General features: G+C 39.9%; 1 protein-coding gene across 2 annotated transcripts in view; it reads left to right on the top strand.

Moving 5' to 3' along the window:
- RAD18 (RAD18 E3 ubiquitin protein ligase) overlaps positions 1-26,609 on the top strand; it is a 185,385-nt gene that overhangs the window by 79,685 nt on the left and 79,091 nt on the right. For both annotated transcript variants that reach the window (XM_060766287.2, XM_067463488.1), the window contains exons 10-11: positions 14,546-14,680; positions 19,450-19,615. In XM_060766287.2, the coding sequence (XP_060622270.2) occupies positions 14,546-14,680; positions 19,450-19,615 (301 nt within the window). The remainder of the gene's footprint in view (positions 1-14,545; positions 14,681-19,449; positions 19,616-26,609) is intronic.

Here is a 26,609-nt window from a genome sequence, read left to right as displayed (position 1 = left end):
TTGTTGTGATAACCTGTATTGTGTAAACCGCATTGAGTCGCCTAATTAGGCTGAAAAATGCGGTATAGAAATAAAGCAAATAAATAAATAAAGAAATCAGTCACCCAGCCCATTTCATTTCAAAAGCTTTTGAAATTAAAGCTGGTAACTTTAGATGGTATGTAAATTCTTTAAAATCGTGCAAAGCAGATATATTTAGTTCTGAAGCTCTGTTTTAATATTATAATTGCATATAATTGGCCATCTGTCAGGGGTACTTTGATTGTGCTTTTCCTGCTTGGCAGGGGGGTTGGACTAGATGACCCATGTGGTCCCTTCCAATTCTATGATTCTATAATTGCATTTCCATGGAAATTTCAAAGCAATTCATTTTATTTAAATTGTATTTTTCTTTTGATAAAAATAAAAATTACTATAAAAAAGGAAATCCCATGGTAACAGTCTCCCAGCAATCTCCTAGCCAAGGAAACCTGGCAAGTCCTAACCCGAGGAAGTATAGCGACTGTCCATATTGTATCTTTACCTCAGAAGAACCGATGTAGGGGATAGACAGAATAGTAATTAAACTGGAATGAGGAATTTATGAGTAAGGTTCAAATACATAGTGCTGCTGTAACAGTAACATTGTTTTGAAAACACAGCAAAAATAATCTTTGTTTTTATTTTTTAAAATAGCAATTTTCAGAAGAATATTGAAAAATTGAATATTAGTACTCTTTAGAGCAGAGCCTTCCAAACTGTATGTCGCGACATGTTAGGGCAGGGGTCCTCAAACTATGGCCCAGGGGCCAGATGCGGCCCTCCAAGGTCATTTACCTGGCCCTCGCTCAGAGTTAACCTAAGTCTGAAGCGACTTGAAAGCACACAACAACATCAACAATCCTATCTCATCAGCTAAAAGTAGGCCCATATTTATTTATTTATTTATTTATTTATTTGGGGTGCTTCTACCCCGCCCTTCTCAACCCCCTAGGGGGGACTCAGGGCAGCTTACAAAAGACACAATTCGATGCCTAACAACTACAACATACAATGCAATATACAATACACAAATTTAGCACATAATATCACAGTTATAGCTAATTAAAACAATCAGACAATAAACTAGCAGCAATAAAAACATCTTGTGGTCAGTGTTCCGTGAACCAATTAGCATTGTCGTTGTCCTTTCCTACTCTGGTCATTATTGGTTGTCTTTGTCCATCTGCCAGCCTGGTCCCACATCCAGGTTTTTAGCTTCTTCCTGAAGGAGAGGAGGGATGTTGATGTACTAATATCCCCGGGGAGTTCATTCCACAGGCGAGGGGCCACCACCGAGAAGGCCCTGTCCCTCGTCCCCACCAGTCTCGCTTGTGATAAAGGTGGGGCCGAGAGCACAGCCCCCTCAGCATATCTTAAACTCTGAGGTGGGACGTAGAAGGAGATACGTTCGGACAGGTACGCTGGGCCGGAACTGTAAAGGGTTTTGTAGGTCAAAACCAGCACTTTGAATTGTGCTCAGAACTGGATCGGCAGCCAGTGGAGCTGACACAACCGGAGGGTGGTATGCTCCCTGTATGACGCTCCGGTGAGCAATATGGCCACCGCCCATTGGACTAATAGAAGTTTCCGAACAGTCTTCAAAGGCAACCCCACGTCGAGCGCATTGCAGTAATCTATTTGGGATGTAACAAGAGCGTGGACCACCGTGGCCAGATCCGACTTCCCAAGGTACGGGCACAACTGGTGCACAAGTTTTAATTGCGCAAAAGCTCTCCTGGCTAACGCTGAGACCTGGGGTTCCAGGCTCAGCGATGAGTCCAGGATCACTCCCAAGCTGCGAACCTGAGTCTTCAAGGGGAGTGTAACCCCGTCTAACACAGGCTGTAACCCTATACCCTGTTCAGCCTTACGACTGACCAGTAGGACCTCTGTCTTGTCTGGATTCAATTTCAATTTGTTAGCTCTGGACAGCCTCCTTGGTGACAGGTGAGAAGGAGTGACAGATTTGGATATCATCTGCGTAGAGATAACATCTTAGTCCGAAACTCCGAATGATCTCTCCCAGCGGCTTCATGTAGATGTTAAACAACATCAGGGACAGAATTGATCCCTGTGGGACCCCACACGACAACGGTTGTGGGGCCGAACAGGTGTCACCCAGTAACACCTTCTGAGACCGTCCCTCGAGGAAGGACCGGAGCCACTGCAATGCAGTACCCCCAAGTCCTATATCCTCGAGGCATCCCAGAAGGATACCGTGATCGATGGTATCGAAGGCCGCTGAGAGGTCCAGCAGAACTAACAGGGACACACTCCCCCTGTCAAGCTCCCGGCGAAGATCATCTACCAAGGTGACCAAGGCTGTCTCAGTTCCATGTCCCGGCCTAAAGCCAGACTGTGCCGGATCTAAATAATCAGTGTCTACCAGAAATCCCTGGAGTTGTGTTGCCACCACACGTTCTACGACTTCGCCCAAAAAGGGGAGATTGGATACTGGACGATAGTTGTCGAATCGAGTGGGGTCCAGTGATGGCTTTTTCAACAGCTGTTTTATAACAGCTTGTTTTAAGCTCGCTGGAAACTTTCCTTCCTGTAAGGAGTCATTACCCCTTTACCTACTCCGCCAATCCCTCTCTGGCTTCTTTTATCAGCCAGGATGGGCAGGGGTCTAGGATGCATGTGGTGGGTCTCACTTCTCCAAGGATCCTGTCCACATCCTCAAACTGAACCAATTGAAATAAATCCAATAAAACTGGACAAGCAGGTGTTCGTGTTACATCCTCAGAGACCGCAGTTAATATGGCGTCGAAGTCAGACCGGATTAACGCAACTTTATCCGCAAAGAACCGAGCAAATGCTTCACAGTGAGCCACCGAGTCGTCAGGGATCTCGCACTTAAGCGGATTTAATAGTCCTCTGACGACTTGGAATAGCTCAGCTGGACGGTTCTTTGCGGATGCAATATTGGCAGCAAGAAATAGTTTCTGTGCCGCCTCTATTGCCATGCCGTAGGACCTTAGAAAGGTATTCAGGCATGTTTGGGTTAATTTGGTAGGCTCCATCGCCGCCAGCTCCTCAGTGAACCAAGGAGCCGGTTTAGCTCTGTTGCTTGAGAGGGGGTGCCACGGAGCAATTGTATCACTGTTCCAGCGAGAGACCAGAGCTTCCCATTGAAATACTAATAATTTTATATTTGTTGAAATTGTTCTTCATTTTACTTATTGTATTCTTTTAAAGTGTTTTTTTTTTTTGCACTAAAAATAATATATGTGCAGTGTGCATAGGAATTCATTCATGTTTTTTTTTTTCAAATTATAATCCGGCCCTCCAACAGTTTGAGGGACTGTGACCTGGCCCTCTGTTTAAAAAGTTTGAGGACCCCTGTGTTAGGGTGTCGGCTGCAGTGTGTAGCTGTGCCACACAAATGTAAGGAGAAACTCCTGAGTCTATGTGAAATAAGCAAGACCACTGAAAAGTGGAAGTTTAAAAATGCTTGATGACAAAACGCAAGTATCTTTATCTAATAATCCACCAAATATTCAGAAGCTGTGTTCACTCCATCAACCTTATCCATCTCATTAAATGGCTAAAGAGTTATTTTCATCCTGTATATAGCTGTAAGGGTTTTAGCAACATAATGGGAGGTTGGTAAACAAGAGCTGGAGAAAACAGACATTCAGGATTGAGTTTCAGAGTGTGTCTGCAGTAAACAATGCAATAAAATCTCTCCTGCTGGGAAACAGCAGGGGTTTGTAAGGTAAATCGTATATTAAACATGGTGATTTTATGCTCAAACAAGTTATAAGTACATATATAGCTCAGCTGATAATGTAGATTATTCCTGGGAAAGTGAGAAGTGAAAATTAGTTTGAATATTTAGCAGATTTCATGCTACAGGACTACATCCTTGAAAGGAGAATCAAATGTACAAAAGGCTGAATCAAGAAGTGGGATTTGAAATAAGAAGATAGAGTAAAAGGAAAATACAAAGAACTGAACCATACTCTCACCACGATTGGTCAATTAAATGATATTTGAACAAAAGGAAAGTACTGTTCCAGGAGAATGGGGGCGAAGGGGGAGGGAGTATTATTGTTAGACACAAGTGGGAGATAATAATAATAATAGCAGCTTGATTATACCCCACCACCATCTCCCCAAAGGGATTTCACAAAAGTATTCAACAGCGCAAACATATAAAATACAACAAAGCACATAAGCAAAATAACACAACAACAATAAAATTCATATAAACAGATGACATATAACATTATATAAAATCTCCTACTGACTTAAATGATTCAATAAAATACAGTTGTGGATATAAAAACAAACTAATTAATATCAGTCCCGTAAAGTGCTAGAGTGAAACAAATCACAAGGTCCTTGAATATAGCGGATAAGGTCGAAGGCCTGTTTAAATAGCCATGAAAACTTGAAGAGTGAGGGCTAGTCAAATCTCTCTAGGGAGGGGCCACTACTGAGAAGGCCTTCTCTTTTATCCCCACAATCTGCACTTGAGACAGAGAGAAGGGCAATAAAATTCTTCGTTTCAAGTTTGGTTCTGGCCCATTATTGGTGGGGGGTCACAGTGGCTCTGGATGTAGGTGAACTATAGCTCCCACAATCAAGGTCCATTCCCACAAACCTCTGCAGTATGTTCAGTTGGTTATGGGGCTTTTTCATGCCAAGTTTGGTCCCGGTCCATTGTCACCTCCATCCAGTGTCTCTGGATGGAGGTGAACTATAGCTCCCAAAATCAAGGTCCATTTCCACAAACCCCTGCAGTATGTTTGGTTGGTCATGGGGCTTCTCTGTGCCAAGTTTGGTCCCGGTCAATTATCGATGGGGGTCACCGTTTCTCTGGATGTAGGTGAACTATAACTCCCGAAATCAAAGTCCATTTCCAGTAACCCAGGCATAGGCAAACTTTCTAACTTGGGAGCCGCATGGTGGACCGGAGTGGGGTGGGCGACCCTGAGCATATGCACAGTTGGTCATGTTGGGTCTGTGTGCCAAGTTTGGTTCAGATCCATTGTCTGTTGCGGAATATACGTTACCCGAGATCATTAGAGTGCTTTTGGAGAAGGAAGAAGATGGAGAGACAACTGGTCCAATTTCCAAGGCTTTATTGCTATCTTGAAAGATAGGGTGAACAGCTCAAATGACTGTCACACTGAGGTCTAAATTGCTTCAGTATTTATAGCATAATATCAACCTTTCCACACATGCGCAGAAAGAGTCTGACATTTACACAATACAATCATTTACAGGTGTTTCCATATATAGTTCCCAAAAACATCTTTATCGGGTCTTTGACAGCCATGTTGTGAACCCAAACATCTGCTCGATTATGTAACTTATCCCAACCTTCACCCGTTACCCTAAGATGACTCTTACATGTTCAATTCCTTAAATCTCTAATTGAATTATAACTTTTATATGCTTATAACATAAGATTTGATCGAGGCAATCTCCTCTAGTCAATTCAGCCTTAATAACTTTATTATAACTTATTTCTTTATATGAATAATCATGAAGGAAAACACTAGAATGAAGTTCTTCTAAAATTGCCTGCTATTTACATTAAGTAGTCAGAGGATGGTGCTCTCTCACCATATGACCTTAGATGTTCCAAGTCTTGGATCGATACTGTTGATCTCTTCGTCCTGCCAAACTTCTCTTGTTGAGTTCATATCTAAGTAAACATCGGCTAGAGTAAACTGACCCAAGGTCCAGTGACGACATTAACATCTGTAGGTTTCTCAGGCATGAGGAAGTTCCCTCTTTAGAAATGGTCTTGTCCTTTCACAGGATCAGGTAGGTCTTAAATCTTCTATTTTATTCTAAATTATTATGATTTCCCTTTATTATTATTTTATTTTCTCCTAATGGCTGCCACAGTCAGCTGGGTTCAGTGTTCTCTGGATAAGGGTGAACTACAACTCCCAGATCCCCAGGGCAATCACCCTCAAACCCAGCCAGTATGCACAGTTGTCCATGTTGGGTCTGTGTGGCAAGTTTGGTCCAAGCCCATCATTGATGAGGGTCCCAGGGGTCTGTGGAAGTGGGTGAAGGTATCACTAATCCCATAATCTGTGGTCCATCCTCCCCTAACCCTCACTAGGACATAAAGTGTCTCGTAGAGAGTCTGTGTGCCAAATGTGGGCTAGGTGCATCATTTATGAGGATCGTAGTGGTTTCTGGAAGTGAGTGAAGATGCTGCAAATCCCATCATCACTGGTCCATTCTCCCCCAACCCTCACCAAGACAAAAAGTGTGTCATGAAGAGTCTTTGTGGCAAGTTTGGTCCAGGCCTGTCATGTGTGGGGGTCACAGTGTTCTGTGGGAGCCAAATAGGGTGAAGGTACTGCAAATCACATCATCTGTCTTCTCCAAATTTCATCAGGACGTATAGTGGGTCATGAGGGGTCTGTGTGCCACGTGTGGTCCTGATCCATCATATTTGTGGGTCCTAGTAGTATCTGGAAGTGAGTGAAGATACTGCAAGTTCTGTCATCCATGGCAAGTTTGGTCCAGATCCATCGTTGGTTGGGTTCACATCCAGTACTCTCTGGATGTAGGTGAACTATAACTCCTATAAATCAAGGTGAATCCCCCCAAACCTAGTCATGGGGGTTCTCTGTGTCAAATATGGTCCAGGTACATTATCAAAGGGGGTCACAGTGCTTGAGTCAGTCCCCCAAACCCGTCCAGTTTGTTCAGTTGCTGATCAATTCTTCTGTGTTTGCTGTGTGCCATAGGAAAGGATAGGAGAGGGTTAAGGGACAGGCAGTGGGCAGGGCCATGCAAATTCCACACAAGGAACCCAGAGATGTTTAGGAAACATGTCAAATCTAGGATGAAATTATCCCCAAATGAAAGCATTCCTTGGCTGGTTGGTGTTTCGGGAAGACATTGGCAGGGGTTGGGCTACATGTTCATGGCGCTTGCTCTAACCTGTAATGTCAGTTGAGAGAGTGGCTTTGGAGCCTTTGGAACTATAGCAGGGGCCCTCAAACTAAAGCCTGAGGGACGGATATGGCCCTCCAAGGTCCTTTACCTGGCCCTCGCTCAGGGTCAACCTAAGTCTTGAAAGCACACAACAGCAACAACAACAACAACAATCCTATCTTATCAGCCAAAAGCAGGCCCACACTTCCCAATGAAATACTAATAAGTTTATATTTGTTAACATTGTTCTTCATTTTAATTATTGTATTTTAAGTGTTTTTTCACTACAAATATGATATATGCAGTGTGCATAGGAATTCATTCATTGTTTTTTCAAATTATAATCTGGCCCTCCAACAGTTTGAGGGACTGTGATCTGGCCCTCTGTTAAAAAAGTTTGAGGACCCCTGAATTATAGCCTGTTTGTGGAGGGCAGAGGTTGTCTGTGTAAGTGGACACCTCCACCACATACACACATTTTCACTTTTATTATGTGTATAGATAGATATTGTCAAGCTGTAGCTAGTTCAATCCATGGATACAGAATCCATGGATACGGAGGGCCAACTGTTCCTGTATTTGCATGTATGTACATATTGAGATTAAATTCATTTATTTTCCATGTACACATTATGCACATAAATCAAAATATTTTGCTACATCTTTTGTAGAACTTACTATCTGTACCCTTGGCTTTTTCAATATTTCTGGTTTAAGTTGCTCCCATTCAACTATTACAAGGTTCCAAAATAATATGTGAAAATTTTAAAAAGTAAAAGGGAAATGCTTGAATGCACTTCCTTGGTGCTGTAATATAAAAGGAAGGGAGTCAGTACAGTGTAAGTGTTTTAGTGTTGGAGCTCTGGGAGAGCAGGTTCAAATCACTCTTCAGCCATGAAAACCCACTGGATGACCTTGGGCAAATCACACTTTCTTAACCTAAGAGGAAGACAATGACGAACCTTGTTTATAATTACTTACCTTGTTTATATTGTTACAATGCTGTAAACTACTCTGAGTCCTCTTGGTGAGGGGAGCAGGATACAAGTAACGCATTATTATTATTATTATTATTATTATTATTATTATTATTATTATTATTTTACTGACACAAAAACACAGTATGACACAGCAAACAAGATATATATGATGGATTTCGTATCACAAAATCACAAGTCGAACACTTCCCAAGCATTTAGGACTATGTGATATATTTTAGAACTAGCTATCCCCTGCCACACGTTGCTATGGCCCAGTCTATGTATATGTGTTGTGTGTGTGTATATATGTATATATGTGTGTGTATATATTTGTATATATGTGTATATATGTATATTTGCATGCTTATATATATATGGTTTTGTGCATGCGTTGTAATGTATTCTTTTTGCTTTCAAAGTCTCTTCTGCTGTGTTTTTCAGTATTTTTATGAGTGATGGTCATTCATTGGCCTGACAGGCATATTGTGTCCAAATTTGGTGTCAATTCGTCCAGTGGTTTTTGAGTTATGTTAATCCCACAAACGAACATTACATTTTTATTTATAGAGATGACACATGCAGATCCAAGTAAGGTGGCCTTTTGCAGTTGATAGATCATGACTTTGTCAATGTTTATTGTTTCCAAATGCCAGCTGAGATCTTTTGGCACAGCACTCAGTGTTACGATTACAACTGGGACCACCTGTACTGGTTTATGCCAGAGCCTTTGCAGTTCGATGTTGAGGTCTTGATAATGGCTGAGGTTTTCCTGTTGTTTATCATCAATTTGGCTGTCACCTGGTATAGCAACATCAATAATCCATTTTTTTTCCTTTTTCACAATCGTGATGTCTGGTGCATTGTGTTCCAAAATTTTGCCAGTCTGGATTGAAAGTCCCACAGTATTTTTGCGCATTCATTTCCCACTACCTTTGCAGGTTTATGATCCCATCAGTTCTTTACTACTGGCAGGTGGTACTCGTGCCATATCAATTATTATTATTGTTATTATTATTATTGCTATTATTAGACCTCTTCTGCCAAGAAAACTCTAGGATAGGGTCACCATACAGTAAGTCAGAGTTGACTTGTAGGCACATAACAACAACAAAGAGGAATTGTTTCTGGGTGCAGTTTCTGAATTTCTACAGAATTTAATAATTTTAAATCAAATATCTGTTTGACAGTAGACTTTATGCTCTTTTGCTTATGTAACTGTGTTAACTGGTCTAATGCCCTTGTTATACATACAGGAGAAAAAAAAAACCCTATTGTACCCAGGTTTTTTTTAAAGACTATACTCTGTCAAATGAAACACTGGAAATATATTTCATTTTCTGGTTTTTGGAAAAAAGCATTGAACAACACAGCTTTGCATGTCTGTTTGCATTCTGTTTAATGGGTTGTCTGGCATTCAGAAGTCTCTGTGGATGGGCTGTTTGGATGTATTTCTGAAGACTCCTTGAGAATGTGGAATATCTGCCTTGTACTTTCATGGCAAAAACAAAACATGACTATCATGCAAAGGTTTTAGCAGCAACTTTCAAGTAATTTTCTGAGGGCTGTTGTGACATTTCTGATCAGAGTTGTTATTACCCAAATCCTTATCTCTACTCACCTGAGTCCCTGGCTGTTTTGAAGTTTCCTAATGGATTTTGGAGCAGTTGTTTCAAAAGCATTCTCTCCTGTTTTGTTACCAGTGTATTTCTGAGATTTCACGGCATTACTTGGCATTAGGACTTCTCTAAGTTTTAATACAAGAACAATAGAATTCTGTTATTCTGTTGTGTCATTTCAAATCTGTTAGTTTCACAATCCAGGAAGAGGTGTGCTTTTGTATAACTCCTTTGGCTTCAGAACAGTTTGACTTTTTCTCAATTAAGTCAACAATAATATTTCATAGTTTTACTGCATGTGAACCCATTAAATTGTCCTTCTCACTTCTTGCATTTGGTACATAGTGTGCTCTGGTTAGACCCTGGACGGTAGTGACCCATACAGAAAATCTCTCTGGGCAACTTTCTTACTATTCAGACACTTTTATAAGGTGACCAAGGCTATCCGAGGAGAAGTAACAGTGCTTTAACATGATGCCAGGAGCAGATGACACACATACTACGTCATCAGTGCTGGGACTGTTCCGATGATAGATGAAATAGAGAGCTACTGGGCATGTTTTGAGTAGTCCAAGTGCCAGGATATATTGACATAAATCAATGTTGAATATTTATCTTTTTTCAATTTTCCCCCCATTAGTATCTGGTATAATCCCAAAATGGACATAGAAATCCCTTTAGTAATGTCCTGCTTGAAATTATGTGTTTCACAAGAGTTTGGCTGCTCATAAAAGTCATCTTGACAGCAGATTGGTGAGACTGATGGAGGAGGTGGAGCAGCAAGAATGACAGAATTGTGCACTGAAGCATTTTTGCTAAAAAGGAATGGACATGCAATTGAGATCAAATGATAACGTTCTTCTATAAGCTGCATTTTAGAGGAACTTTCCTCTGAAATGATTAGATGCTTTGCTTGAGAGGATGCACACTGTGGCAGTCTTCCAGCTCAGGACTGGAGTTTTACTTGTCTGCATATCTGTTGAGTGAATAAGCCCTAAGCACTTTATGTTGAGCTTTTCCATGAAATAAATCGGCTTATCCTTCCATGGTAAAGTGACTATATCTTCTTTCCTTTGGGTTAAACCGAAAGAATTTGCTGGATGATAGCACCTCAGTGTAGGAGTTTAAATTAAATCTTGAGGCTTCATCATCTGAACTGCCCAGTCTAAATTTGGATATATTTTTGAATTTATACACATACATGCATTCTGCCATTGCTCATTCTCCGTGTAATCCATACAGAGAGAGAGAGTTTGTGTCTCAAAATGATGGATGTATATTACTACATAAAACTTCCTATTTCTCTAACAGCAATGGGGGCAGGAGTAAGAGAGAATTTCCCAACAATTGCTCTTCTTATTCTCTTGCACCCAAATTTGCAACTCACACACCCTCTCATAGTTATAGAATCATGGAATCATAGGCCTGGAAGAGTTAAGAGCCATTCAGTCCAACCCCATTCTGCCATTTGGGAACACAGACTCAAAAGACCTCTGACATGACCATCCAACTTCTGCTTAAAAGCCTCCAGAGAAGAAGACTCCCCCAGGCTCCGAGGCAGCATATTCCACTGCTGAACAGAACTTACCACCAGGAAGTTCTTCCTAATGTTTAGGAGGAATCTTTTTTTTTTTTTTTTGTAGTCTAAATTAATTGCTCTGTGTCCTAGTCTCCAGAGAAGCAAAAAATCAACCTTGCCCCCTCCTCAATGTAACATCCTTTCAAATATGTAAACATGTCTCCTCATATCCTTCTTTTCTCCAAACTGAAAATATACACAGCTTCTTCAGCTGTTCCTCTTTACATTGGTACAGTTTAAAATTCCAGGAGCATTTACTATGTGACTGGTGAAATTAGCTATATATACGTTTTTTCAGCAGCATTCCTGTGCTTGTCTTACATTTGGGTTGACATCACATAAGCACCTTTTAGGCCAAGACAATCCAAAAGACGTGTTACCTTTTGTTTTTGATTAGGAAAAGTTTTTAACATCTATCTCCCTACGATTTTGAATGATCTCACTATTTGTTTTGTCTGCACAGGATCAACATAACTCATGATATAAATCTGTTGATCACTTCTGAACTATTTGTATACACATTTGCCAACAGGGTCTGAAATAAGTTCTTCTTTAATAACAAGCTGATTTAGTTGCCCAGTCCATTCTCTGGCAGTCTGTAATCAATGTTCTTATTCAATTTGCATACAAAGAATTTCTTCTCGGGAATATGAAATTTTGGGGGTTGTTCCAAGTAAAGATCCCTATTTGGTTTATCATTTTGGTTCACCATACGGAAAATTTGTTGGGCATGCATTTCCTTGGATACTTCTATAGTTAAAAGAGTGCAACTGGAATGAAGGTCTTATTCCTGACCATATTTCTGACTGTAGTTTTGTCTTATATCTCTGAATCTCTCCTTGTACACCTTTGTGGTAAAGAGTCTTCTATAGCCAATTGCCATTTTTTCTTTTGAAAATTTTGACAAAGTCCATGTCTCATTTCTATATAAAGTTTGGAGAGGAGATTCCATCTGAACATTAGGAAGAACTTCCTGACTGTGAGAGCCGTTCAGCAGTGGAACTCTCTGCCCCGGAGTGTGGTGGAGGCTCCTTCTTTGGAGGCTTTTAAGCAGAGGCTGGATGGCCATCTGTCAGGGGTGATTTGAATGCAATATTCCTGCTTCTTGGCAGGGGGTTGGACTGGATGGCCCATGAGGTCTCTTCCAACTCTTTGATTCTATGATTCTATGATTCTATATAAAACCTCCAGATCATTCTATCGTCAGCACCTCTGCTCAGGTCTTGCAGAACTAGTGGTGTGGCCTCTCCTAGTATTTTCATCTTTTCCTGATGCCTTCTACATTACCAATCATTGTTGTCTTTTCTACTAAGTCATCTCTGGTTGCTTCTGGATCGAGAGAATCAGCCGTCTACGAAGACGTTGCCCAGGGGACGCCCGGATGTCCCGCAATCCTGCGGGGAGGCTTCTCTCATGTCCCCCACTGACCACCTGCTGCAATGCAACCTGAGCCCTGCCACATGCACGATGGAGGACCTTCTTGCGGCAACACCAGAGGCACTCCAAGTGGCCAGATACTGGTCAAAGGACATTTAATCAGCTACCAAGTTTGCAAAATTTGTGTTTTTTAAAAATCTGTTTGTTTGTTTTGTTCTGTTAGAAATGTAATACAATGTTCTGGTTCCAGATGACACGATAAATAAATAAATAAGTAAATAAATAAATACTGAGTCATATCTTCTCATGATATGGTCAAAGTACAACAACCTTTGTTTAGTCATCATGGCTTTTAGGGAGCGTTCAGGCTTGGTTTGCTCCAGGACCCACATATTTTTTACACAAGCACCATCAAGATATCTCTGAAGGGAACAAGCAACATATGTCACACAGATTACCTCATCGGCTCCTACAACCATCATTCCTAGGGGAAGAAGATCTCCACATCTACCCAAAGTAGATGGGTTCAGGATTGCATTGACACCTGCTACCAGTTCATGGGAGTATCATAATCAGGACTAATAAATGTCCTTTCTACATGAGATGCAGTGATCTTAATTGGTCTCTCAATCAATGACTACTTGCTGAGATCTGGAGGGTGATAACTTGGACATTTTCCTCAATATTCATCAGATACTACAAACTAGATGTCTTTGCCATGGCTGAGGGTGTCTACACCAGGCATGTACTCCAACAGATACTGGGACAATAACTCAAATTTGGCTCTAGCTTGCCACTTAATTAGATGAGCTTTGGTATGCCCCACATTCAGGATGTTCTGCCCTCTCTCAAGGAAATAGTGTACATATTTGTCATAGGGACAGAGCTGGTCCTCTGCTTGCCTCATACTCTTTTTGAAGTCCTTATTCTCTCTCCTTATTCTTTTCAAATTTTCCTCACTTAAAATAGTAAAAATATAAAAAGTAAATGCTTTTTTCAACTGAGATACCCTTTTTTTCCAACCAGAGCATCAAGCTGTCACATTCTTGGAGTGTGGTAGAATCACCTTCTTCAAAGGTTTTTAAACAAGTTGGATGTCTGTATGTTAGGCGAAATTTGATTGGCAGGGAGTTGAACTGGATGGTCCCTGTGGTCTCTTCCAACTCTGAGTCTGTGGCTGGCCTTATGATAGTGAGGGTTGTTCCCCTAGTGGGCCTTCTCAAAAGATTTCCATGTTCCTGTATTTGAGGAAATGGAAGGGCCAACCCACATTCATGTTATTTGGTCCCTCTTTCACAGCATATGGCTCTTTGACAGGTAAGAGAAAATGTTCCTCCTCCTCTGTCTCAGTCTCTCCTTGCATTAATAGTAATTATGATCATAATAGCCAGCTTTTTGCCAGCTTTGACTCTGAAGTGTTTTACAAATATAGCTTTTTTTCTCTGAGTCTGGATTTGCAGACCTAAACCATCAAAAATGGCGAACACTTACTGTATTCTAATTGTTTTTACACAGAGAACAGGAGTAACACTAGTATATAGTAATAAGTGGAATGTGTACAATAGTCTGTGTGTATTAGTGTGCATCCAGGTGTTGTATGATAAATTGTTTTCTTGTTCCATATTCATAGTAGAACTTTTCCTACTTTTGTGTAGATTTGCAAATTGGTCCACAAAAATTACTAGCCAGCAAAAACTTATTTTGGCCTGCTTCTTGTAGGTATCGTGCTAGCCACCTGTGGAATACTGATTACTTTGAAAGGGAAAGCAAATGCTTCTGTTCCCAATTATACAGAAACTGCCTTTTGTGCTTCAAAGGAGTTGTTTCTATAGACCAGTGCTTACTTAAAATACATAGTTTATAATGCTGGGTGAGACTGATAACATTCATAGATAGTTTGTGAAGATAAATTAAAGTAAATCAGTGTGAGCGAAACTGTGCCAGAAACTAGATTCAGACATTAGACACTTCATACTGCTCTCCAAGTCTGTGTTCAACATGGTAATATCTTAAGTTGTGGCTTGCTCCTTGCATATGAATTTAATTTTGTTTTTTAGGGAAGAAACACAAAGCTGAATTTCAACTTTTAATTGACCAAATGAATAAGCAAAAGAAACATGCAAGTAAAGGGAATATAAAAGAAGAACCACAAGAGAAAGAAACAACTACTGAAGAACAATCTATAGAGATTGGTATGTAATGCTGATTAATTCATTCATTCAGATACTAATGGGTATAATTTTTTATATATATTAAAGAATCCTCGTAGAATGGTTTCATTTTCATAAGGTTAGATATATAATACATCTATTCAACTTACGGCAAATAATATTTTGTATTTTATTTATTGATTTATTTATTTCATACACTTGTACCCCGCCCTTCTCACCCCCGAGGGGGGACTCAGGGCGACCTCACAGCAAGCACTATTCGGTGCCATCACAATCATAAAAACATTCAACAAATTCATTAAAACAACATTAAATAAACAGTTGTTAAAAACACACCAGTTAAAACCATTCATGTATATTCATGTAGTCATACTCAAAGCAGTCAGGAAGGTGGCATCTGGTTCAGTATTGCACTTATGAGGTTCTTTTAATATAGATATCAGCCATTGATAATGTTACATAAGAATCTATTTTCTTTTTCAAATATGAGTATGTCTTATCAGCCCTTGAATTGTGTTAGCGTGTCTGTTCTCTGCCTATGGAATATTTGCTTATGGTCCTGAAACATATGCTGCACTTTAATAGGCAGGTTTTAAGACTGTGAGGCACACAGGATGTTCTCATTACATCAAGCTCTCATGTTTTGTGTTGATCAGTAGTAACTGCAAATTAACTTGTTTTATTTCAGGTCTAAAGGTCAGTGTACATACACATTAGGGAAGTTCTTGGAGTCACAAATGTACTTTAATTGAATGGTTATTTATATTCTAATGTGGTGTGGGAGTCATGTAGCTTATCTGTGGTTGACGGCATACAACTTTCAGAAACCATAGCCCTCAAAGCCAAAAGTGAGAAATCCGGCGAGTTGCCATCCCACAACATCTAGCTGGGGCACATGATTCTCAGTTTATCCCTGATAATTCATTGTGGAAGTCAGGGTGTAGTAGTGGGTTAGCTAGGTAGCCTGGAATTTATTATCCGAGTTAAAGTTCCCACTCAGCCACGACATTGACTGGTATTACTTGGTTGTGCCAGTTAGTTTCATTTATCCTAACATGGGTTGTTTGGCCATGTTCTAGAAGCATTATCTCCTGACGTTTCACCTGCATCTATGGCAGGCATCCTCAGAGGTTGTGAGGTCATCCTCACAACCTCTGAGGATGCCTGCCATAGATGCAGGCGAAACATCAGGAGAAAATGCTTCTAGAACATGGCCATATAGCCCGAAAAATCTACAACAACCCAGCGATGGAAGCCTTCAACAATACATTATCCTAACATGCCTCACAGAGATATTGTAAGTATGAAAGCAGATAAGAGGAAATTTGCATATACTACCTTGAGTTCACTGTAGAGGAAATAAGCTATACAGATGTAAGAAAAACAAATAAGGTAACCATGCCCCAGTTCAGATGATTACATAAACCATGGCTTCTAATTTTGGAAATGAAATCAATGTTTTCTATACCGCAAGGGACAAGAATTAATGATTACTGTTTTCATCCCATTTATGGAGAGGAACTGCCTCTTTAGACTGTATTTTTGGAAAATATCCATTTCCTTTTTTTGCTGGATATCGACTTCATTTAAATTATCTAAATTATAGCCCTTCTCAAGTTAACAAGATTGCTTTTTTGACCTGTCAGTGGCTCTTGACCTGTTTCCTTTAATAAAGCTCTCATGAATAAAAATAAATAGAAATACCAAGATGCTTTTTGAACTTCATCATTGACATCTTGTGTTGCCTGCAAAGCCAAAGCAAGCTTGAAATGGTTCCAAGGCTAAAAGTTATCATTTTTAGTCTGTCAGGCAATAGTTAGCTCCATTTGTGTTTTGAAAAAGTTACTAGATGGAAGGCTACAAACTTACAAAGAATTATTCTTTACCAGCTATACTTTTCCTGATAGATTCTTTAACTTTAAAAAAACAAAACAAAAGAATCATAGAATCATAGAGTTGGAAGAGACCTCATGGGCCATCCAGTCTAACCCCCTGCCAAGAAGCAGGAATATTGCATTCAAATCACCCCTGACAGATGGCCATCCAGCCTCTGTTTAAAAGCTTCCAAAGAAGGAGCCTCCACCACACTCCGGGGCAGAGAGTTCCACTGCTGAACGGCTCTCACAGTCAGGAAGTTCTTCCTCATGTTCAGATGGAATCTCCTCTCTTGTAGTTTGAAGCCATTGTTCTGGGTCCTAGTCTCCAAGGAAGCAGAAAACAAGCTTGCTCCCTCCTCCCTGTGACTTCCTCTCTCATATTTATACATGACTATCATATCTCCTCTCAGCCTTCTCTTCTTCAGGCTAAACATGCCCAGCTCCTTAAGCCGCACCTCATAGGGCTTGTTCTCAAGACCCTTGATCATTTTAGTCGCCCTCCTCTGGACACATTCCAGCTTGTCAATATCTCTCTTGAATTGTGGTGCCCAGAATTGGACACAATATTCCAGGTGTGGTCTAACTAAAGCGGAATAGAGGGGTAGCATTACTTCCCTAGATCTAGACACTATGCTCCTATTGATGCAGGCCAAAATCCCATTGGCTTTTTTTGCTGCCACATGACATTGTTGGCTCATGTTTAACTTGCTGTCCACAAGGACTCCAAGATCTTTTTCACACATGCTGCTCTTGAGCCAGGCATTGTCCCCCATTCTGTATCGTGATTCACTAATTCACTAAAAGAGTGAATTAACAGCTTTCAGAATGAAAAATCTTCAGCACAATGTTGGTGATAATAGCTTCAACTCACTGGTGAAATGTATGTGTGTATATATTTAAATGTTTGGAGCCTGCCAATATCATCAAACACCAGGCAAGGAGATGTGTTGTATTTTTGAGAAACACAACTAGTGAAGGATCTTCCATATATTTTTTTAGTCATTGCAGCCATATCCCACCTTTCCTCCAGTGAGTTCAATGTGGCATGTATGATGGCTCCTCCCACTTTATCTACCCAGCAACTTGTGTGTAGTTCTGGCTGAGAGAGAGTATTTTGTCCAGGGTTACTAAGGCCCTATCTACACTTCCATATAATGCAGTTTGGAACAGCATCATTTGGCAGTGTAACTGGGACCCCAGTGAGCTTTGTTGTTCAACATACTCTTGGACAGCAGCCAAGCTACTACATCACACTAGTTCTGTTATTGCAGCACTATCATTGTCATCATCCTCGCCGCCACCACCATCATCTTTGTCCTGTGGGGACTCAAGGCAACCAACAATCCACACTAGAACAGTTTAAAAAGTGCAGTACAAAAGTTTAAAAACAATTAAATAGTAACATTGTGGTAAAAACAGAATTAAAATACAGTGAATACACTAAAATTGTCTTTAAAACTCACAACCCCCCTCCCCCAATCCCTCCAAACCTCCCCAAAGCCTTCTCAAACACATGTTGTTTTGAGAAGGTCTTGACTTGCTTGTGGAAGGACAGCAGGGATGGGGCCATTCTGGTCTTTCTTGGGACCGAATTCCAAAGTCTGGGATCAGCCACCAAAAAGGTGGCTCTCCCGTGTTCCTACCAGACATGCTTGAGCAGGTGGTGGGACCGAGAGAAGGCCTTCCATAGTAGATTGTAGATATCTTCCAGGTTCATAGAAAGAGATATGGTCCTTCAGATAACCTGGACAGGTGCAATATAGGACTTTGTAGATCAAAACCTGCAAAACTACTATGAAGAGATTATGGCTACAGGCAGTTAAGAATTGTAGAAGTTGAAGTCCAGAATACCTGAAGGTCCGAAGTTTGCCCATTTCTGTTCGAGATGGAGGAAGATCTTTTATATTCTCAGTACTCTGAATGCACAGCAACTTTTCAAATGGAACCATGTTTAATAATATAATACATATAGTATACATTCTTTGTGCATTTGCACTGGCCATTATTCATTCTTTTGCTGCACCTTTTGGCATTTAAGCGGAGAAGGGCCACTTGATGTTTCTGCTACCCTGTTTGCTTAACAAATTCTGTCAAGATGTAGCTTTGTGGTTGTTCACAACAGATGCAAATGAGAATTAAAATGTTTTGCATTACAGGACTTTTATTACAACAAATAATAATTTTCCAATATGGAAAGGGCTCTCTTACCTTTCAGTTCCCAACAGCTCCCTAGAAAAGTTATTCCTGGTGAAAAGGGACCTGCAAAACCACTATGAAGAGATTATGGCTACAATCTGGGATCTGTGTTTGGATGAGCAAAATTACCTTTCACGCATGCAACTACACTTTTAATTCAAGCATTTGAACTTTAATTGTACTACACATATGGTTTCAAATAATAATTGCCGCATTTACTTTACCAAAAAGCACTCAATTCACATTTGAGTTTTAAAACTTCAAAAGATTTAACGAGTTTTCTGTTTAGTGATTGTTCCTGTTCATCAACAAGAAACAAGTTCTGCTTTGTCATTTTTCCAGGATGCAGTGTCATCTTGAGACTGGAAGCTCATCTCTCTCACAAACACATGTCACTTGCTTTAATGGGCTGTTCTCATCCTCCAACAGACATGAGAGAAGTCCATTGCTTGTAATTTCTTATTTCTTTTCTTTGTGTGGTTATAGTGTTTAAAAATGATAAATTGAGAGGAGGGTAAGAAACAGGGAGAAATAACTGAAACAGTTGTTGAAGTCTAGCTGTAAGTAAATAGTTTTCAAGTATGACGTTTACAAGGGTTGTGTACCGTGCAAGCTAGAGAAGCATAATGTTTTCAGTCATGTACAGAACAAAATGGGTGTGCTGCAGTAAAAAAATAAGCCAATTTGCTCACATTTGTTTTGTGCTGTTTCTCCCAGGAGAAAAAATGTGTGTTGAAGAAGAACAAACAGACTGGGCCCCCATTACAGATCACTCACCCAAAACAGCAAGTCTAGACTGTGACAGAAGCCAACGCCTGAATTTGCCTGATGTTGGAGGAATGACTTCTGCTTCTTCTTTTCAGTCCTCTGGATCCTCAGTCAGGTTTGTTTGCATGAATATGTGTGTCTTTCTGGCTCTAGGCATCACATTACCTGGGAACAAAAATAAGAAGAGCATTTATGCGCAATTGATCCTGGAATGGCTTTAGACCTTGAACTCTGGATAGAGTGTTTTAACCTTGAATGTATTTTAATCATGTTTATTATGTTGTAATTTTAATCCAAACCATTTTTAGGTGAATTTTGTATGTTTTGAGGCACTGTGTAGGTGCCATTTGTAAGCTGTCTTCAGTCCCCCCGGGGTAGAGAAAGGCAGGGTATAAATAAGGTAAATAAATAAATGAATAAATAAATAGCATTACTGTACAGATGAATATTCAATGTATGATGCCAGACTACTAAAATTGTATGATACTTCTACTTACCTACATGTAAAGCATCACTCCCCTTCAATTATCATTACGAATTTGGAAAAATTGAGATCCTGTTCTAGTATCTGGAAATCTATGGGCATTGAGCCATGATACAGATTTATTCTATTTTCATCTTCTCATTGTCACATGGTTTGGACACAAATTCAGAGACTGATGAACCGGTGGTGACAGCATAGCATATCCCAAACTCAAAAACCATAAAGATTCCTTGGTCTTGAAAGGCCTGAGATCCATGAGCTGAGATAAGCATTGGCATGCTTCTGGGTCTACTTCCCATCCTGGGAATGCAGGCCTTCCTCCAAGTATTTCATGATACCTGTAGCCAATGCACCTCTGCCAGGAAATACGTTTGGCATGAAGTATTGAATAACATATTTTAAAGGGAGAAATATGTTATTTCTCGTTGGAATATGGTGATTCGTGGCGCACTATCTGATGGGTTTTTTTCACCGTCTGCCCAGAAGGTGCCCATTACTCGCCAAAAATGTAGCTGTAATTAGTATTTATTTACTACATTTATATACTTCTTTTCTCTTCCTAAGGGAACTCAAAGCATTTTCCAACATTATAAAGGCAAAATTCAATGCCAAAACCAAAAGATAATAGTAAGACAAGAAGAAATAACGACAAATTAACCTAACCAAATTGAAACATAAATATAAAAGAACATTTAACCATAAAGCATAAAAAATTAAACATCAATAATATAATAACATTTATATTAAAACCCACCGATAAAAAAACCCCACAATTTAAAAACAGTTATTAAAACTCACCTGGTTCATTTCATTTTTCATTGCCCACTGCCAACTTTTTCCTTCCTGCAAAGTATCCTTAGTGGAACCAACTCACACTTTCTTACTGCTTTTCCTGCTGTACCTTCCCTGTTATTTCCATCTGTTTCTAGAGAGGTAGAGATTAAGGCTCCCTTTAGTCTCCTTTTGCATACTATGGCCGACTTTTCCATGGCAAATTGCAATGCCACTTAACAGTAGGAGTGGACATTCAATTGTTATTAAATACCTGTAACTACCACATAATGAATTAACTTAGGCAAGCAAGTTGACTCCCATCCTACTCTCAAACACTTTCTCATCCTGCATTACATCCTGTTTTAAGAAGCCCTCTTGAGTACAAATGTAGTCTGCTGAAGGCATAGTGGGATTCTTTTTTGTTTTTAAAACCATGGCTCCCAAATGCCTTTGGCACCTAGACTCTACTCTGAAGTCCTTTTCAACTCAGTCAGTAGTCCCCCCCCCCCCCCGCCCCCGAATCACCATTTAAGGTAGAAATAGACAAGTGAAGAATGGCACCCCTTATGTAGAACTTAGCATGCACTGCTGAAAATTGGGGGTATGTGTATGAGAGATCCATGGGTTTTCTATCCTTGATTTAAGGGCATTGAACCATCATCATTAATGCACGGTATGTCAATTTATCAGTAAATTTAAAGGTGCCAGGGAATATAGACAAGCAATACAGGAAAATGGCTTGCATTGTGCAAACTGTAGTTCATCAGTGTTTTCCCTGACCGGCAGTTCTCTTGGGATGGAAGCTGGGGTCTTTTGCATACTACCCTTCTGCTCTGTCATTTAACTATATTCATAGGGTTGTAGCAAAGTCTCTTGTACCAAGGAATGGGGATAACTTCTTTGGTCTTCAGTCAACCTCTTGATGCATTTTTTTTTTTGGTTTTTAAAAGGGAGTTGTTGTTTATTTGTTCAGTTGCTTCCAACTCTTCATGACCTCATGGACCAGCCCACACCAGAGCTCCCTGTCGGCCTTCACCATCCCCAGTTCCTTCAAGATCAATTTAGTCACTAGACTGGTTTGATCTTCTCGTGGTCCAAGGTACTCTCAGAATTTTCCTCCAACATTTCACAAAGGGAGTACATATGCATATATCAGGAGACATACGCCTATAGTAAGAGAAATATGTGTGGAATTTTGTAGAAACGGGATAGAATGTGATTGCAAATGTTATAAATCTATAGACTTATACAAGACAGTAAACAAACACATATCAAGTTATGGTATTCATTGGTGGTCAGCTTTCTAGGTGTCCCCTCTTTCTGGTCCAACTAGGAAGTATCGTATAGTGCTCTGTGAAATTCTGTATGTAAAAAGCAAGGACTCTGCTGTTCCTCTGGAATGTAATTAATTAAATAGATAAAGATGTCCATAAATTTAATATTTTAAAATAATGTTTATCATCAAAAGTTGTCATATTAATGGCCAAAGGGTCTTGTAGCACATTTGAGAATAACTGAAAGAAAGAAGTTGATAGTATAAGCTTTCATCAGATGCAGTAGACTGAAGTCTATGAAAGCTTATTTTATCATCTCTTTCTCAGTGGTTCTACAAGATTCCTTTGAATAATGATCCAGAGTAACATGGCTATATCTTTGAATTCAAATATTAGTTCATGACAAACTATAGGGTTATTTTTTCCATTGATATGTGATTTATCTTTCTCCACTTTCACCCATTTTTATCCCTTGCATGGCTCCTTATTTTGCTGTTTCTTGGTGATGTTCACTGGGGGCATATGATTACTTCATTCATGCTTCATGGGCGACCTTTATTTGACTCACCATGTTTGTTTTCAAGAGAAAAAATAATTAAGCAAACAGGCACACAAGAATGTAAAATATGTTTTTTAAAAATTGGAGGGGAAAATTGGCAGTGCCTGTTACATTCTGAGAAAATCGCTTTTGAAAATGTAAATTTCCTGCATACTTATTAAGGAACAGATGTTTCCCATTGTTATAGTATCTCTGGCTAGCAGCACACTGGTCCCTACCCGTTGCAGTCAAGTAACTGACCGTTATTGCCAAAGTGTGTGCTGTATAGCCATGATTCTTAGGAAGGTTCAGCCAAGTAAACCTATGTCTCAGAACTTAAAAATTATAGGGTATTAATAGCCAGTATAGGAGCAAATAAAAACTGCACCCATTCTTTCATTTGCAGTGTACTTTATTAAAGAAGCCTTGTAGGAAGGGTGAGAAATATGTGACCCTTCAGTTGTTGTTGTGTTTCAATTCCCAATAGTCCTAGCCAGCCTGGATAGTGGTGAAGAATGTTGGGAGCTGCGCCTCAATAGAATATGAAGTGACATGCAGTTTCTGCTCCTGGCATATGGAAAAATGCTTTGTACAGTCAGCCCTCCACATTCATTGGGCAGTGGACCTCCATGAAGCTGAAAAATTGTGAACTAAAATCACGTTTTTAAAAGTCTGAGAGAATATTTCTAGATCTTCCAGAATGACTTTATGGTCAACTTCTACTGGAAGTTGATCATAAAATTGCACTGGAGGACCTAGAGATTATTAGAGAGATGTTCCCTCTGTGTCCTCCACTGTAATTCTGTGATCCCTCTATGGCGTCATCCGTAATTCCGGTAGACCATACTTATATCATAGCTATACTACCTTAGACTGTTGGTACATCATGACTAGTAGTGGTTGCTATGATCTCAGTAGCTGCCCTAGGTATTTGCACAGAGGTCTCTTTTACATCACCAGATAGCTGACGCTCTTCCACAGATATAATGCTGTCATTTTTAACTCCCTGATTCTATCCTATGGAATTCTTGGATTTGCAGTTAGGTGACTCTTAGCCAGACAGCTCTAGTGCTCCTTGAATTTCAGATTCTAGGATTCCATAGGATCATAGTGCTATAGCCATGAGGTATGAAAATCCCCCTGTTTTTTTCTTGGACTGCATATCCTGTGCAAATCCTGTGCTTTCACACTCTGGTTTGATGGTAATTTCTTTATAACTTACAGGACCATTCAATGTATTCAGTATTCGTGTTTTAAAAAATGCATTTATAGAACTCTTCACACACACACACACACCAGTTGCTTTTTCTGGCACGTCGGGAAATTGGTAGAGAGGAAAGCTGCTTTTTTGACAAGTTAATAAATAGGCAGGGGTGCAGCCAGCACATAACTACTTGCTTGACAGGAGGCAAGTTACAGGTGTGACTCACTCTCACACACTGGACAGTGAGTGTGATAGTCCTGCTATGGCTGCTTTGGAAATACTTAAATGGTCAAATAATACAAAATGCCGTTAGGATTTAGAATCACCTGTGTAAAGGAGTTGGATGGGAAGAGGGAATCTTGCAGTGATCCAGTATGATCTGTATCCATATGATGCAGCCACTTTATTTATTTCGCGTATTTCTACTCCGCTCTTCTCAACCCCCAAGGGGGGACTCAGGGCGGCTTATAAAAGGCACAATTCGATGCCTACACAATAATACAGATAAACATATATAAACAGCAATTAAAACAATTATAACAATTAAAAACAATCAATTATGACTCACAATCAATAAAATCAATCTCATGCTCAACGTTCGCCAGCTCAGAGTCCATAAATTCATTCCACCTTGTGCATTCCTATCAATCGTCGTTGTGATATAGGTTGGGCTTTGACAGTGCATAGATGAGAGAGTGTTTGTGGACCAGACAGATATCAGTTTTAATAAAATAAATCTATCTGAATAGAGTGTCCTTAAGGATCCACAGCATGCAGTTGTTGTTCCATCCTGGGTGCTATTATAAGCCTTTGTATTTCGATCCTGTCTTGCTCAATTTATTTGATCCTGTGGTTTATGTAGTGCTAAAAAGTTCAGTTCATTTTTCTGTGAAAAGTTGGAAATCTGGCATTATTTTCAGACCCTCTATTGACTCATAGTTTAGCTGAAGTTCCTGTACAACAGAGATTGCAAAAGATAATTTCCTTCAAATTCCTTCCTTTCTGGACAGCTGTTTTAAATTAAACAACTGTGGCCCAAAACGTGCACAGACATTTTAAAGGTATAATTGGTGACATTGTGATATCTGTTTTTCTTCTGGCCATCACTTTGCACCTCACATGGATATCTACAGATAAGTAATGTTTGAGTTTCAAAATGTCTTGGAGCAACCAGTCCTATTTGCATTTATAGGGGTAGTTGAGAAAGAAGAAGGGCAGCAATGTCCAAGCTGTCATAGTAATGATTACACAATGCCCCGGTAGCAATATGTGGTCCTCCAGTTATTACTGAACCTAGTCCCAGAAGCCATTGCCATTGGCTGAGCTGAGTAAGACGAGGCTCAGTCCAACATTTTCTGGAGGGTTGCATTTTGGTAACTCAGATCTAAGCTTACATTGATGCCAGAGTGCCAGCATAGTAAATTTGTTCTTCTTCTCTCTCCCTCAACCCCAGCACTCCACACTATCCGAAAACTTGTTATAAAGGGAATCTCAATCCTCCAGACATGGGGGTTGCTACATTATTTTCAACTGTGCTGGCTACTGCAGGATCGAATTGAATCGAATGCTAGATTTATAAATGTTCTTTCTTAGGATGGTTACTATTACAAACATCTATGTGAATCTTCCAGGCTTTTGGTGGAATTGTTAGAAAAGTTCTCATCCACAAATTTTCCGTCTGAAAGGATTTTCCAAGTTGCTGAGGCTTTTCAAAATAAAATAAATAAAAATGGTGTTTTCCAAATGTAAGCCATATGTTCCTTTGAGGGAGTCGCTCGGTGAAAGCTGTCTCTAATCTTATTACAAACACATTTTTCTAGGAATCAAGAAACGAGAAGACATGAATTTGAAATAATTGTGGTTAGAATCGGAACATGTGCATATATGTGCTTTTAAAACTGGATCTCCATAAAAAATCCTGTTCCAAAAAACCTGTTTTTATCTCTCTTAAATGGTTTTCTTTTTTATATTTTGATAATCAAAGCCCAACCCTTGAAGAGTCCTACCTCATTTTTCTTAGGGACTGGACTGTCCTTTGCACTGACATCACCTTTCTTCTGAAGGTGGTGTTTGCCTTCCATACCAGCCAGGAGATCATTCTTCCAGCCTTTTTTCAATCCCCACCTCACCACTTAACCTTTCCCACAAAATAAGGACCCAGTTGACATTTTAATTATTGTTTATTGCTGACAAATATTACCCACAAGAGGGTGAAAGCATCACTTAGCCGATCTAAAAAGAAAAGAAAAGAGACAAAACTCAGGTTCTTGTTAAAAAAATGTTGTTTGCATTTCTCTGCTTCATTGGCTCCAGCAGGCCCATTCCCCTATGGTTGACAAGCCTCAGGTAGTTTGTTCCAGATCTTGGGTCATCTATACTTTGCTCCTGAGATGTTGCTCTGTTTTGTCTTCTTTCTGTGCAATAAAGAATTATGGTTTTTTGCATTACTCTGTTGTCAGTTTGGCATATGCCCTGCCTACCTAGACCTTAACTTGCTAGTCTCCATATATGTGCATTTACAGAGACCATGAAGAAAAAGGACAGGCTGCTTACCTGTAACTATGTTTCTATGAGTGGTCTTCTGTGAATCCACACAAACCTGCCTGTTCCTCCCCTCATATGCAAACCTTTTCTTTTCTAGCTGCCTTTGTGGTAAAGGAACTGGGAAGCATGGAGCCAGGGTGCTTTTTATGCCCTGGGAGGATGGGCAGGGCTACAACCAAAATTTTAAAGATTACAGCTTGGAAAGCTTTCCATTGGAGCCTGCGCAGGTGCAGTAACTCCATATGTAAGTAAGTATGTGTAGATTCAGGTGAAGTCTACCCTCCTTTTGTT

This window comes from Anolis sagrei, chromosome 2, assembly GCF_037176765.1.
Source record: "Anolis sagrei isolate rAnoSag1 chromosome 2, rAnoSag1.mat, whole genome shotgun sequence".
Classification (NCBI taxonomy): domain Eukaryota; kingdom Metazoa; phylum Chordata; class Lepidosauria; order Squamata; family Dactyloidae; genus Anolis; species Anolis sagrei.
This window is presented reverse-complemented; position numbering and strand designations above follow the sequence as displayed.